Genomic DNA, 14315 nt, shown 5'->3' on the forward strand with positions numbered 1-14315 from the left:
AGATGAAGATAGGTTTTGGCGGTTGGCAGGGCTGAGGACACTGTGTAATTCCTTGCCCTCGTCCTTCTGACAGCACCACTGGCTAGAGGCAAAAGGAAGGACACACTGAAAGCAAAGTCTAGGTGAGGAAATCCACCTGCTCTCTGGGTGCCGGAGAGGTGCTTCTGCTAGAGAAGTGTCCATGGTTTCTGTGAACTATGGATGCACATCTGGAGTCTTATGGCGCACCTCTGGAGTTTGGGGCTGCTGGTGTGGAACGATCATGTTAGGGTGAGGGAGGTCTGCTCTTCAAAAAGGATATCCAAAACATCATAACTTTTCTCCTAAAATAATACAGAAGTGTGGGAATCTACTTGCAACTGTAAAACAACTGTAAGTCCTGCCACAAACTCATCTGAGCAACATTCACCTTGGAAAACATTTGTCAGATGTGACATTTTTGGGACCGTCACTGCTATCAGGGTTTTCTCCCTGTTTCATTACCCGGCACGGCTAGGGCAATAAAAATGCCAGCTGCTTGTCAGCAGCCAGGCTGCAAACCCTCCTGTAGCCAGCCTGTGGCAGCTCTGGTGTGGCTTGGCGGTGACAGGGCCTGGAGGGGGTGGACAGAGGCACCCTGCTGCTGGGGGCACCCGCTCCCACTGCGGCCTTGAGGGAGGTTTATCAGCCATGGGACCAAAGGGAAGATGAATACTACACTGATAGGGTACACTGAAACAGCAGAAATTTCTGAGAAAAATGCACACATTTTTTTGTTTTGACCTGCTCTAAACTTTTGCTTCCAAACTATTAATCTCTGCTGTGAGCGAGCAGGTCATTAATTCCCACCAACTATCCCACCTAGTTTCTCCAACCAGGTATCTGTGCTTGGTTACCTTGGGTGATGGGGGGGCTGATACTCCTTCCCAGGCACCTCTCAGTTGCTAAGGACTTGTTCTGGTCTGATGTAAAGGCCTGATCAGAAGGGTTTGACATGATTTGCTTTCAAATGAAGCACCCTACAAGTAGGGCCATAGAAGATGAAGCTCCTGTGGTACTTGAAAGTAAAGGTAGGGCTGGATTTTTGCAGGCTCATAGCCAAATTGGATGTCCTGCCTGGGTTCATTGGTGCGGTTGGTCCATGTGGACCATACAGTGAAGGCAAAGACTATTTTTCCTTAAGTATTTCATGTATCAGCAGATGTTCAGAGGCTTAGATGGTATGTGGAGAAATATCACTCTCTTCATGCTCTGTTCTTATATCCTGACTCTATATCTCCACTGCTGGCTCTTATCAGAGATCCTGGCCTCACTCATCTGACTCTGTGAGCCATTCTCATCTTCTTAAATCCCCTAATTTTACCAAAATAGTGCTTTGGCTTTTTTGATGAGGGAAAACATGGGCAAGATGTAGGGACTGAGTACAAGTAACGTGAGACACAAGGTAGTTGGTGTTCATGAGGTCGGGATTTGGAAATCTGAACACATCATTGTGTCACTCTGGGTTTGTGAGCTGAAAGAAAGCAGCAGCACAGTGGCAGCTCTTCAGCTACTGCTTGCCTGAGCTTTCAGCAGTGGCTTTTTTTTTTTTAATTTTGGGTCACCTTCAAACAACCTTGTGCCTTGTTTAAAGTAAATGTCGCTAGAGCCAGGAAGGGGAAAGCGAGTAAACCCAGTGTCTAAGAAAATACAGATTTGCGTCTGCAAAGCAATTGTGCTGCTTTTGGCAGTTGCAGGTGACAACCCTAACAAGTGCCCACGAGCAGATGAGAAGTTTATAGGCTGTTAATAAACTGTAACCAATCAGTGAATGCTGGCGGGTTGTGTTCAAGCTGTTTGGGGCCACAGGTCCTTGGGAGAGCTTGCACTTGCTCTGCCTTTATTTCAACATAGCAGAAACATTAAAGCATGTGGCAGACTCTTGATGTTTGTTATAGTGAATAGACATATGTCCCTCACACTAGCATGTAGAATATCTAATTAAGTTACACAATGATAGCTTATACCCAGGGGCAGTCGCAAACAAGACTCTGTCACACTCTTAAGAACACAAACAAAATGAAAATTGCCTCTTTATACATTATAATGAATATGTTTTCAATACATTAAAAGTTCATTTACTAACAGACTCCGCAAGACTGAGTGGATTTCTGCTAATATCATTTTGTTTTTCAGAAGGATCTGTTTGTATGGTTAGGATTAGGGGTGGGTTTGTTAATGAAGCTACTGAACATTTTTTCCCCAATAGACTTGAAAGAAGAAATGAAATCTTAATTGTGTATTTGTGGTGTTGTCTCAAGTAAATCCAGCTCTTCAGAGCCCCACCTCGGGAGGGGGGTCCGTTCTGCAGGACGCGTATGCTGGGGATTCATGTTTGCCCTTCCCCCGCACCCCCTTTTCCTTACTAGCTTTTCGCATTTTTTGCAGGCAAGAGAAAGTCACCCTAAAGCTGGACGGCTGCAGGGGCTATTTCCCACTTCCGCGTTGATGATGCCAGATGACAAGGTATGCCTGAAAGGCCAGTGCCGCGACGTCTGGGGAATAAGTCCTGATCTGTGCACAGGTTTTCCTGTGGCCATGTCAGATGGGGGATTATTCCTCCCTTTCTCTGGTATTATTATAACAGCTCAAGCAGTGTAAAAGCAGCCTGTGGCATTGCAGCTTATGCTTCCCACCACAGCACACCCTTCTCATTAAGGGATTTTTGCACCACTTCTATGCGGGAACAGTTAAATTGCACAACTCTTGTGCGGGCAAAGGCTCTGCGCGGGGAGGGCTGTGTGACTTGGGGTGATGCCCTCACGCCTTGGTTATGCGGCACGGGGCTGTTCCCGGGGCGCAGGTGACGTGTGACAGACACACGCTTGCTCGTGATGAAATCCCGTCACTTCCACCTCTACCTTCCACGTTAATGAGAGGTGGGAGAAAAAGCCCTGTCCCCTTCCTTAACCTGGACAAGAAAAGGAAGCTGGGGCCTGCTCCTGCCAGCCGTGTGCCGGAGCTGCCTTTCAGGGAGGTCCCCAGGTCACACCAGGCCCTGGCAGGTGTCCCCCCACCCCTCTAGGGCACAGCTTGATGCAGGCTGTGTTACCTGGGCTATTTTACAGTGGACCGGCCATTTCTGGTGCCTTTTTCAGACACTTCAAAGAGGGGCCAGCATTCAGCGGACCCGTGTTCAAGGCTCATGCAAGCGAGGCCTCAGCTGGCTGTCCTGGAAAGCGAGGAGCCGGCCCCGAGGTGACAAATCCCTCCCTGGGGGTCGCCTGCCCTGGGCGCCAACAGAGATGCTGCGTCGGTGGGAAAAGTGCTCCGTGAAAACCCGAGCGCGGAGGAAGGGGCAGCCTTTACGTGGGGCTCCCCTCTCACCTCTCCTGTCTCAAGAGCCCCCTGGTATTTTCAGCCTCGACTCTTCCCCCTGCCCCGCCACCGCAATGGGGTTTTTGTGTGCCATGGGCTGGTGCTTCACTTCATCAGACGACGTCACCCCGCTCCTGCGGGACGCCCCGGAGAGGCAGGCAGTGCTCTGACGCCGAACGTCCCTCCCAGCGCGCTTCTGTGCTGGGGCAGCACTGCGGCAGTGGCCGCAGCTTCGCGGCGACTCGGGAGCTTGCCTGCTTTTTGGTATCGCTGAGAAGAGGAGGCCGACGAGGAAAAACAGTGGCTTCTGCCTGCGTCGGTTCCCCTGGGATGGCCGGGCTCTCCCGGGTTTCAGCAGCTCCCCCTGCCACCTGGGGCAGTGCCGGCTCCCTGCAGTCCCGGTGCGCTGAGCTCCCCGCCTCTGCTGCGCCCGTCATGGCGGAAATCTCCTTTCTATGTCATCTGAGCAGCATAAAAGAGTTGAGTTATTTCTGACAATGCTGGAAGAAAGGAGTGGAGAGGGCAGAGGGCGAAACTTTGTAGAAATTTCAGCGTGACTCTGAATGCAGTGTAAACCTTGGGAGGGAATAATTGAATTAGCACCTTGATTTGCTCTCGCTCCCGCAGCACACTGCGATACCTTTTGCTGCCCTAGCTGCAGTCCGTAGCATTTCTGTCCCTGTAATACATGTCATACATCTCCTTAAGAGCTCTGTTCCCTTAGACAGCAAACCACATTCTGCTTGACTCCCTCAGGAAGGACAAAACAAGCCCCCACCCCGAAACTCTGCTAATTTCCCGGTTAAAAGGATTTTTCTTACATAAGTGAGTAGAACTGTGGCTGCTTTTGTTAAAAAAAAAAAAGTGTTTTTTTTCTTTTTTTAAGCAGACAAAGATGTGTATAAATCTGTGTGTCTTATACATATATGTATATGTCTTACTGAAAATAGCATTTAACAAATGCCTTCTGCATCTGCAGAATTCTCCAACAATCCTGACACTGTGATCAATCTGTATTCTGGTGATGTCTGGTGACAGTGATTGATTGATTTTTCCTGCTAATAGGATCAACATTGGGAATATATTAAACTAAAAGGCACACTTCTGACTTTCAGGAAACACCCTGTGTATTGGGCCTGATCCAATTGTATTGGTTTTGGCAGCAGGATACAATGATTGATGACAGCCAGGGAGTCGAGGGCTGCTTGGAAGAAGAGTTGGATTCCCTTAGCGGTCTCTCCATGTGCATGACACTGGTTTCCTGCTGGGACAGGGACACGCATAAGAAGGGACAATGGAGCAGGGTGGCCCATCCAGATAACCTCTTCTAATGCATATGGTGAGATCTGACCTGCCAGTTCAAGAAGAGAAGGCAAAAAGCTGATGGGAAATTAATTCTCAGGAGTTTGTCAAGACACCTCCAACAAGTGAAGATAAATGGCAGAACCAAACTTCTAAAGATAATCCCAAGAATAGGGATGAATGAAAAAGGGAAACACTATTTTGCATTTACATCCATCTTTTAGGGTAAAAGGCTTGGGGTAAGCACTGTGCTTTTGGAGGATCTCGACCCTGTGTGTAACTTTGTGTTGTTTGTAACTCCTGCGACGTTTGAGCACCCCCAGGGTTATTTGGGCCATGTGTGTGGGGAACAGATTGCACATTCACCTCTTTCATTCTTTTTCTCAAGCGGATGGACTGGGAGTTTGCAGAAAACTTTTGGATCCAGTCATGTTGCCACTGAAATCAATGCAAAACCTCTGTTGTCTTCAGAAGCACCATACAAGCATTGAGAGCAGAGACAAGAGAGCGTGTTTGGACTTTTGTAGGCTGAATCAGCAAGTATTTCATGCTATTTTGCGAAGGTGGGACTGTGTGCTCTCCTGGACGCATTCCCATCATTATATTTACTGCCTTTCCTTAATAAGCATTAGTAGAAATGTTAATATATCATTAAATGTATATATCTGGAAATTCAGTTTCCCTGACCTGGTTATCCTGGAGGCTTGGCAGGCTGAAATATACACAGTGCATATTTTTAACCTGCATTCACCTGGGCTGGAAGTGTAAAAGGGGCCAGCTCTCATGGTTGGAGCCAGGCTTTCAGAAAACCTCCCTTCCCATCTCAGCCCCTGCCTAGACAATCAGGTTTTCAGAAACACCGAGTTGGGCTGCAGGTGCTGAGCACTTCAACGACTCAGGAGAAAATTGTCACATGGAGATACTCATAAATCTTTTGAAAATCTGGCCCTCAACTTTGAGACCTGAGTATGCAAAAATAATCAGAATAACATCAAGTCAGGGGACCTGAGGTCCCCATCCCACATGGAGACAAAAGCACCACCGCGACATGGGGAAATCTGAGCAATGCAGCATCAAAAAACATCTCGCAACATCAGGCAAGAGTTGCTGGCCTGGTGGCCTTACCAAGGGCTGTTTGCAAAGAGATGGCTCCGGTCATCTTGGTGTGTGTGAAAGAGGACGAGCACCTGCTGCTTTCGGTGCACCTTCCTCTCTGTGGGTGTACGAAAGGAAGGTGCAGGTGGGTTGCAGAGTGTAGGGTACAGTGTCAGGATGGCTGTCTCTCGCCTATGAAAGTGTAAAATCAAGTCCTGGCCCCTGGGCAGCAAGGGAAACTGCATCACCTCTCTGCCTTTCGTTGTACAGTGTCCTGGTAACCATGTGTCACCTTTAGCGCCCTGACTCTGGCTCAGGAAGGTAGCAATGACTTCCCAAGGGAGTTTTGCCCCCAAATATCAACATGCTGAAGCTTTCAAATAGAGAAATTTGGGAATTTCTGTCTCCAGCTTGTACATGTAACTAAATGTGTAATTTGTGCTTGTGCTCTCATGTAACCACAGTTTCCCCTGCTCAGAGCAAACCCTAGTTTGGAGAAAAAAAAGAACGGCAGCTCTCTGTGAAAGACTGGTATTTGAAAAGCTGTCAAAGGGTATTTGGGTACTCATTGAAAATGTTCATTCAGATGGAAAGGAAACGAATCTGCAGAACCCACTCAGGGAGCTCTGAAAGGTCCTATCCCAAAGTACATCCTGAATCTGTAAAAAGCAGAGCCAGCGCCTTGGTACCCGCCTGCTGAAAAGGCACGCACCCCTTGCAGGAGTCGCAGGCCTGGCGGGAACGGCCTGCTTCATCGTGCCCTTCAGTTTTCCACAGCAGACTTTGGACTGCTTAGGTCAAAATTTGCTAGGCAGAGGCTGCAGAGATCCCCCACCAAAAAGAGACAAGAGCGTCAAGGAGGATAAAGGTGGAGGAACTGCCTGGGTGTCCTGCCATTACTAACCTTTCCCTTCCTCTAGTCTTCCCTGAAGCACTGCGATTTCTGCCCCAAATTGCCAACCTCTGGCTGTGCCTCTCTCCTCTTTTTGTATTACGCCTGGGATAGCCAGTGAGGAAGGGAGGGGAAGGGGGAGGGAAAAGGGGAGCAGTGCAGGTGGGGGCGGCTGCTGCAGCAGGTACGTGGCCCCCCTCTGCCGCTTCATGGTGCAGTGACTGCTTGTCCACAGTAACAGCCATCGGAGGAGCAGGGCGATGCGAGTCGCTTCCCAGCTACTGCTTCCAGAGCAGGAATAACCTATGGCCCTGCAGGAAAGGGGTGCTCCAAGGCCGGCCCCCCAGCCAGGCTGCCGTCTACGGTGGTGCCAGCCCCGCAGTCCTGCTGCTCCCAGGGGCAGGCTCATGCTCAGCCCGCCAAAGGGGGAGTGGGGACCCTGGATGGGCAGGCTGGGAACCGGGAGCACCGTACGGGTGGGCTGCTGGCTCCCTGCCTCGCTAGAGACACAGGTGACCCCCAGCAGCCCGCTCCAGTGGGTGTGGAGCATATGGGCTCTTCCCCCTCGATGTAACCCTATATGCTGGGAGCCGCGGCTTAATCTGCGGGCAATGCAATCAGGGGAGCCCTGGGGGGCACTTGTGCGTGCAGGGGAGCATATGGGCAGCAAGGCAAGCGGCAGGGCACCGGAGGCCCAGCGAAGCGGCTAATTTCATTTGCAGGTAGCCCAGGAGGCTGGGGCGGGGGCTGGGGCAGCACAGCTGGCAGTTTGGGCCACCGGAGTGGCTGGCCCCGGCCCCGGGGCTGCCCGGCCGTTGAGGGGACCCGCAGCGCCGGCCCCGGGGCACTGTCCCCCCCTCGGCAGCGGGGGCCCTCGCTGCTTTTTAAGGATGGAAATAGCCACCGGGGCGGGAGGGCCAGTGCCCGCCCCCCGGCGGGGCCGAAATGCCCCTGCAGAGGAGCCGGGGCGCTGGAGCCCCCCCGTCGGGGCTCCCCGGGGCCACCTGTTAGTGGTGGGAAAAGGCCCGCTGGGTGGAAGAGCGCGCTCGGGCAGGCAGACGAGCAGGATTTACCAGCTTCTGGCCACTGCCGACTTTTGCATCTGTCAGGGCGCTAATTATTGCCTTTAATGGAGACAAAGAACCGCTCCTAACGACGCTCCCGCCAGTTCTCACCTGCTCCTGCCCTGCCTCCGCGGCGGCGCTCCCTCGCCGGGGCCCGGCTAATTGGGAGAGCGGCTCCGCTGACCGCAGCCTCCCCGCGGAGGGGGAGGCCGAGCCGGGCCCGCGGCCGGGCCGGGCCGGGCAGAGGTACAGAGGCCCCTGCCAAACCACGGAGGGGGGCCGCATCCGAAGTGGGGCCGGTCCCGGTGTCAGAAACCCGCCGAAGCTGTTGCGGAGGGGCACGGGGCTGACGACCGGGCGCTGCTGGCGCGGTTGTGTCCTGCCCGGGACCTCCCCGTCTGTGCCTCCCCTTCCCGGGCTGCTCCGGGCCCGGCTGAGAAGCGGGTTTTGTCCCCGCAGCCCCGGGGCAGCTGGGGTGGTCTCTGCCCCTTCTCCGCGCCGAGCCTGGCCCTTGGCTTGCGGCGCTGAGCTTGGCCTGGGGCTGCGGCGCTGCGGCCCTCGGGGCACCGTGCCCAAGCCCCCCGCAGGCGCCTCGGCTGGCCCCGGGGGTGCTCACGCCTGGCTTCCCCCGGGCACGCCCCCTCCCCTGCCCTCAGTGCGTCCCTTAACTGGCAGGGTTTGCCCTGCCCGGGGTCTCCTAGGGCTTGTGCCGCCAGGATCGCCGCCAAAGCCGCAGAGCGACCCCTAAGCGCCCGGCAGCGGCAGCGCCCTCCTTGCGCCGGGGTCAGGGCCAGCCCTCCTGCCGCAGACGGCGCCTGGGCAGCCGGGAGGGTGCCCGCCCCGTCGGTGGCCTGCCCCCCTCCCCGGCGTTGGTCCCTGGGGCTTCAACCCTTCTGGCGTTAAAAGTTTTTTTTTTTTTTTTTTTTTTTTTTTTTTTTTTTTTGCCGCAGCCGGCACGGAGGGTGCTGGGAAGTCGAGCATCTTTCGAGGGGCTGGGACGAGTTGAGCCGTGTCTCTCTGCAGAAGGGAGCGGGTATTTGTCACCCCCTGGGGTGGGGGGGAGGCACTCCTGTCCCGCTGCGGGAAAGGCTTGACTCGGGGTCCCCGTGAGAGGCGAGCCGAAGCAGCAAAACCAGCACGGCGCGGGCCAGAGCGGGTTACGGAGCCCTCCCCGGGGCCGGCAGGCACTGCCGCGCTGCCGGCCCCGAGCCAAACCCCGCGGGGACCCCGGCCTGCCCCGGCCGTGGCGCCGCTTGTGACCCGCTTCGCTTTCAACCGCAGAAGAAGTCGCCGGGGACTGGATTCGCGGTCATCCCCACGCGGAGGGCTGCGCGCACAACACTCCCCCGTGCCCGGTCTCTTGTCATATATATATATATATATATATAAAAATTTATTTACACACGCGTATATATGTGTGTAGGTGTAGAGGTTTGCTTGGGGAAAGCAAAACAAAACAAAGCTGTGTTTTCCGGCGTCCCGCGCCAGGCGCAGCCCGGCGGCGGGGCGGGAGCGGCCCCCCGGGGCGGGCGGCGGCGGGACCGTGGGAACCGCGCCGGGGAGCCCCGCTGCCCAGGGCAGCCGCGGCCGCCGGAGCCGGGCGCCGCCGACCTCCTTGTCCCCCAAAACGCGGCATTCACCTGCCTTGTTTTCTTTCTCCTTAAGGAAAAAGGGGAAAGCACAAGCCGCTCCACGCCCGCACTGGGCGTGCGTTCAGAAACCTCTTTCCTTGAGGTCTGCAAATGCGAGGGGATGAAATACAAACCATCGCGCACCACACCGCTCAAATATCTCGGTACGAAACGGCTAAAATACACACACGGGTGAGAGATATTATCAACTTTAGGAAGAAGAAGAAAAAAAAAAAAGACTGCCCCCAAATAATTTTCTTTTCCGTGGGTTTTTGGTTGGTTGGTTTTGGCTGAAGGTCAAGTGCGCGAAACACTTACAATGAGCAAACGACACATTGCGAAGTTTAATGTTTCCTTTCCTAAAATTAATATGTGTCTCCTGTCAAGTGCTGGATTCTGTCGACAAAAATCTGAAATTTTGAGCCCACTAACATTCGTTTGTTTCCTTGTCACCATTACTCTGCGAGGAACAAACGAGAAAAAATAGTTTCGATTAACCCGCAAAACAAACAAACAAATAAAAAGCTTAGAAAAAGGGCAAGTATCTACTTAAAATGTTCTAGTCCATATCCACTTTTCCCTGGTAATTCCACAGCACATTTTATCTTGCCGTGCTAACGGATTAATGCTGCTAACACTGCTAACTTCTTCCTCCCGACTTGTCTCAAAACATAAACGAATAGGAAAAAGCAATTTATTTAATTTTTTTTTTATTTAAAATCTCAACAGTGGATCACTTTTTTTTGCAACCAAACAAGTAATAAATATTATTTAGCAACTTTTTTCTTTTTTCTTTTTTTTTTACAAAAATAAACAGATGATAAAATCTCTGCAAGGGGCAGTGATAAGAAAAGTTGTTATTTCAGAAACAAGCCCAAGTTCTCATTATTGCAACACAGACAGTGTGAAAGTTCCTACACAGAAAGAGCATTAAAGAGTTCGAAACTTTGTTAAACGTGGCAGGAACGAAAGTCGTGTTATACACTTAAAAACAAAACAAAAACAACAAAACAGTGAAATCAACCCAAACCAAACCGTTGATCATTCATAAGGCTTACACAGTACAAGTGCACGAACGGAAATCTCAGGCAGAACGGACTTGCATTATCATTGAACGGTATATTTACAAATCCCGAAAGAGAAACAAAACCGAAAAACGGAGGTGGGGGGAGGGAGGATGGGACGGAGGGGGGAACCACAACTTTTCAGGCTACATTTCCACCAAAAGCCCTACTTCTTGCAAATTCCGTGAATCCCAAGAGCGACCAGCCGGGTGCTCAGACGATCGACTCGCTATGCCAGGATGCGACCCAGAAACGGCTTGAGCGGCTCTGCGTGCAGAAACGCAGCCGGGAGCGGGGGGGGACACGCAAACAAACCGACCGACCGACCGACGAGATCCCTCGGCAGCTTTGGTGCCTCCGCTTGAGAAGAGCCTAGAACTATTTTCATCTCCTAGCAAAGTTAGGGAAAAAAATAAAATAAAAGGAAAGAAAAGAAGGTGCGCGGACGCTTGCTTCTGTCGGGGCGGCTTCCTCTCCGTGAGCCGCGGGCGGGCGCGGGCGGAGCGCGGCCCCGCGGCCCGGGCCGCCCCGTCCGCTGCCGCCGGCGGAGGAGGGCGGCCCGCGGGCCGCTGTGGCCCCCGCGACGGCCGCGGCGGGGGCGCCCGGGGCCGGGGCCGGGGCCGGGGCCGGGCGGCGCGTCCGTAGGTCCTGGCGGTGCCGGCGCGGCGTGGCGCGGCGGGGGCGGCCCCGCCGGCGGGCTCATTTGGTGTCGGTGGCCAGTCTGGGGAGGCTGGCGGTGCCCATGCCGGAGACGTGGTGGTGCGGCGGGGCCGAGACCTGGCACATGCTGCAGGGACAGGGCATCCCCCCCCAGTGCTGGAAGCCGCTGCCCAGCGGGGCCGCGGCGGCGGCGGCGGCGGCCGAGGGCGACTTGAGGAGCCCGTGCGGGGGCCGGATGGAGCTGACGGCCGAGAGGCCGGAGCCGGGCAGGGAGGCGCTGGAGACGGCGGCGGGCGGCAGGATGGGGTGGTGCACGGGGTGCGAGGCGGGGTGGGCCGGGTGGCCGGGCAGCGGGGCCGAGTGGGCGCCCATGCCGCCGGGGCAGGCGGCGGGGTGGAAGCCAGCGTGGTGCCCGCCATAGATCTCGCTGACGAGGCGCTTCATCTCCTCCAGGGAGTTGGTGAGCATGAGGATGTAGTTGCGCGCCAGGAGCAGCGTGGCGATCTTGGAGAGCTTGCGCACCGACGGCCCGTGCGCGTAGGGCATCACCTCCCGCAGCCCGTCCATGGCGATGTTGAGGTCGTGCATCCGCTTGCGCTCGCGGCTGTTGATCTTCAGCCGCAGCTGCTGCAGCTCCGGCTCCGTCATCTGCTTCTTGTCCTTCTTGGAGGAGGAGGACGAGGACGAGGAGGACGAGGACGACGAGGACTTGAAGCCCAGCTTGTCCACCACCACCACTCCCGCAGCGCTCATGGCGCTGCGCAGCTCGGCGCTCAGCTCCGGCGGCAAGTCGCTCTGCGTGGAGCTGGACACGGTGCCGCCCGTGAAACCCCCGCCGCTGCCTTTATTCCGGGCCGTGAGGAAGAGGTCATCGGGCTCCGGCGAGGACGGGCGGCTGGAGACCAGGCTGGCGTCCGAGTCCATGGCCCGACAGGCGGGACCGCAGCGCACACCGGGCTGCCTGCGAGGGGGAGAGAGCCCGGGGGCGGCCCCGAGGCGGGTGAGCGCCCACGGAAACCCCGCGGGGCGCGGCCGCCACGTCGGCGAACGGCCTCCGCGCCACCCCGCGCCTCCTCCCGCCGGGCGCCCTCGGGGGGCACCTCCCGGCCCGGCCCGGCCCTCCCGCTCCGCGCAGCGCAGCGCAGCGCCGGGGGCACTTACCGTGCGCGGGCAGCCGGGGGGAGCGGCGCGCCGCGGCGGGCGAGCACGGCAGCAGCGCGCACCTCGCGGCGCCGCCGCGGAGCCTTTATAGCCGCGCCGGGGAGGGCCGGTGCCGGCGGCGGCGGCGGCGGCTGCGCCAATCGGCGGCGGCGGCGGCGGGGCTGATGTCAGCGGGGCCGGTCCGGCCCGAGGGCGCGGGCGGGGGCGGCGGGAGCCCCGGCGGGGCGGGCCTTTGTGGCACCGGGAATAAAACGCGACAATGACAGCGCCGGCAACAGCTGTCGGGGGGGACACCCGGCCGGGGGGGGGCGGCGGCGGCCCGAGCGCACCTCGGCCCGCCGCCGCCGCGGCTGGCCCCCTCAGGGCACGTCGGTGTTTCCCCGCCGCCCTCGCCGCCCGGCCCCCGCTGCCCCCTGCCCCGCCGGCCTGGCGGGCCGCCGGAGTCGTTGTTTTCCCTTTCCTCCCCGGTCAGTGCCATAAAGGAGGCGCGGGGAGGAAAAAAGCGGGTTTAGCCGCCCCGTTTCGTGCGGGGGAATTTCCCCGCGGAGCAGCGGACCCCCCTCCCCTCCGGCCCTCCGGCCCCTCGGCGGACGCTGCCGCAATTTCGGGGCACTTTCCGCCCCGCGACGGCAAGAAGTCAGGCAGCCAACCGGAGTGAAAACCAAAAGCGGCCCCCCGAGCAATCCGCCGGCGAGACCGAAGCAGAAGAGGGGAGAGAAAGAAAAAAAAGACGCCAACCCCCAAAAATGCTACGCTGGGAAATCCCGCCCGGCTCCCGGCGAGTCCCCGCTCCCCGGCAGCTACGGCCACGGGGCTGCCGCTTCCTCCCCCCGGGGTAAATCCCCCCCGGCCCCTTCGCCTTTTGTTGTATTATTTTTACACCCGTGTGTTTCCCAGCTGGCTCGGCCAGCCTCAACCATCCGTTAAATATGTATTTAAAACGTTAAGAAGTGAAGCGTGGAAATGTGTTTCCCAACGGTTGCGGGGATGATCCGTAACAGGTCAATTAGGAAAATCTGTGCGAGCGACAGCCGGCCCCGCCGCGCGTCCCGCCGTGTGTCCTGCCGTGTGTCCCGCCGTGTGTCCCGCCGGGTGCCCCGCCGGGTGTTCCGCCCGACGTGGGGGAGGCTGGGGCTGAGCCCTGGAGGTGAGCAGCGGGGGTGGGGGCGGGGGGGGCGGGGGAGGCCGGGCGGCTGTGCAAACTTTGCATTTCAGCGTAAGGAAGTACTGAATCGGCAGCAAGAAGCCTGCCTCTGCCTTTTGACTGATCGCTCTATACGGCGCATTGTGAGAGGTGCATAAAACAGGGCAGCGACGAGCAAAACTAATTAAGGGCGGCAGGCGGGCGCCTTGCCCCCGGCCGCCGGCTCCTGGCAGGGCCCGGGCCCGGCGAGGCGGCGGGGGCGGCCGCCCCGCGCCGAGGGGCGAGGCGGAGGGAGACGCCGGCCCCTCTCCTCCCTCCCGCCTCGGAGGGCCGCGGTAATTTTTCTTCTTATTAAAAGCCTGGGACGGGACAGGTCCCTCCGCGTCCCAAACCCCGTGGTGGGGGCCGCCCCCCCCGGCGGGGCTGCGGGCTCAGCCCTGGCCGCGGCGCTTCGCCAGCCGAGGGGACACCGCAAGCCCGGGAGGGGGGATGCGGCGGGGTCCGTGCCGGGGGGGGCTGGATGCCGAAAGCGGGGTCCCGCTGCCCCGGGGCCGGGCTGGGTCCCTGGGAAGCCGGTCCCACCCCAGCCCCCCGCGCAGCAGCCTGGGGCTCCCGGGGAGTGGAGAGAAGCTGTGGGCAGGGTTTTCCTTTCCTTTTTCCTTTTCCTTTTTTCTTTTTTCCTTTCCCTTGTCCCTTTTCCTTTTTTTCTTTTCCTTTTTGCCCTTTTCTCCTTTTCCCATTTTTTCTTTTCCTTTTTTCCCTTTTCTCCTTTTCCCTTTCCCAGGTTCAGAGAGAAAGAAAATCCCCCTCTGCCCCCCGACGCCGCCAAGGGTCAGGTCTATGTCTCTAACGGAGCAAGCAATTTCTCTGGCGACCGCCACCCCTCTGGCAGTGGCCTCCGTCCTTCCTGCAGCCCCCGGGGCTCTGTGCCCGGCGGCGCGGGGGCTTGCGCGGGGCTGACGCTGC

The 14315-nt window shown here is 57.2% G+C and overlaps 1 protein-coding gene and 1 long non-coding RNA gene across 2 annotated transcripts in view; one reads left to right on the forward strand and one right to left on the reverse strand.

Annotated features, from left to right (window-relative positions):
• LOC136991131 (uncharacterized) overlaps positions 1 to 3815 on the forward strand; it is a 79063-nt gene extending 75248 nt beyond the window's left edge. Inside the window, exons 3-4 of the long non-coding RNA XR_010883168.1 lie at positions 2407 to 2484; positions 3117 to 3815. This is a non-coding gene — a long non-coding RNA (uncharacterized lncRNA). The remainder of the gene's footprint in view (positions 1 to 2406; positions 2485 to 3116) is intronic.
• A 7268-nt stretch (positions 3816 to 11083) lies between these two features.
• Positions 11084 to 11968, reverse strand: OLIG2 (oligodendrocyte transcription factor 2). Its single transcript, XM_013955232.2, has one exon. It carries the CDS (start codon positions 11966 to 11968, stop codon positions 11084 to 11086), a length of 885 nt encoding a protein of 294 aa, XP_013810686.2.
• Between the last annotated feature and the right edge of the window lie 2347 nt (positions 11969 to 14315).

This window comes from Apteryx mantelli, chromosome 1, assembly GCF_036417845.1.
Source record: "Apteryx mantelli isolate bAptMan1 chromosome 1, bAptMan1.hap1, whole genome shotgun sequence".
Classification (NCBI taxonomy): domain Eukaryota; kingdom Metazoa; phylum Chordata; class Aves; order Apterygiformes; family Apterygidae; genus Apteryx; species Apteryx mantelli.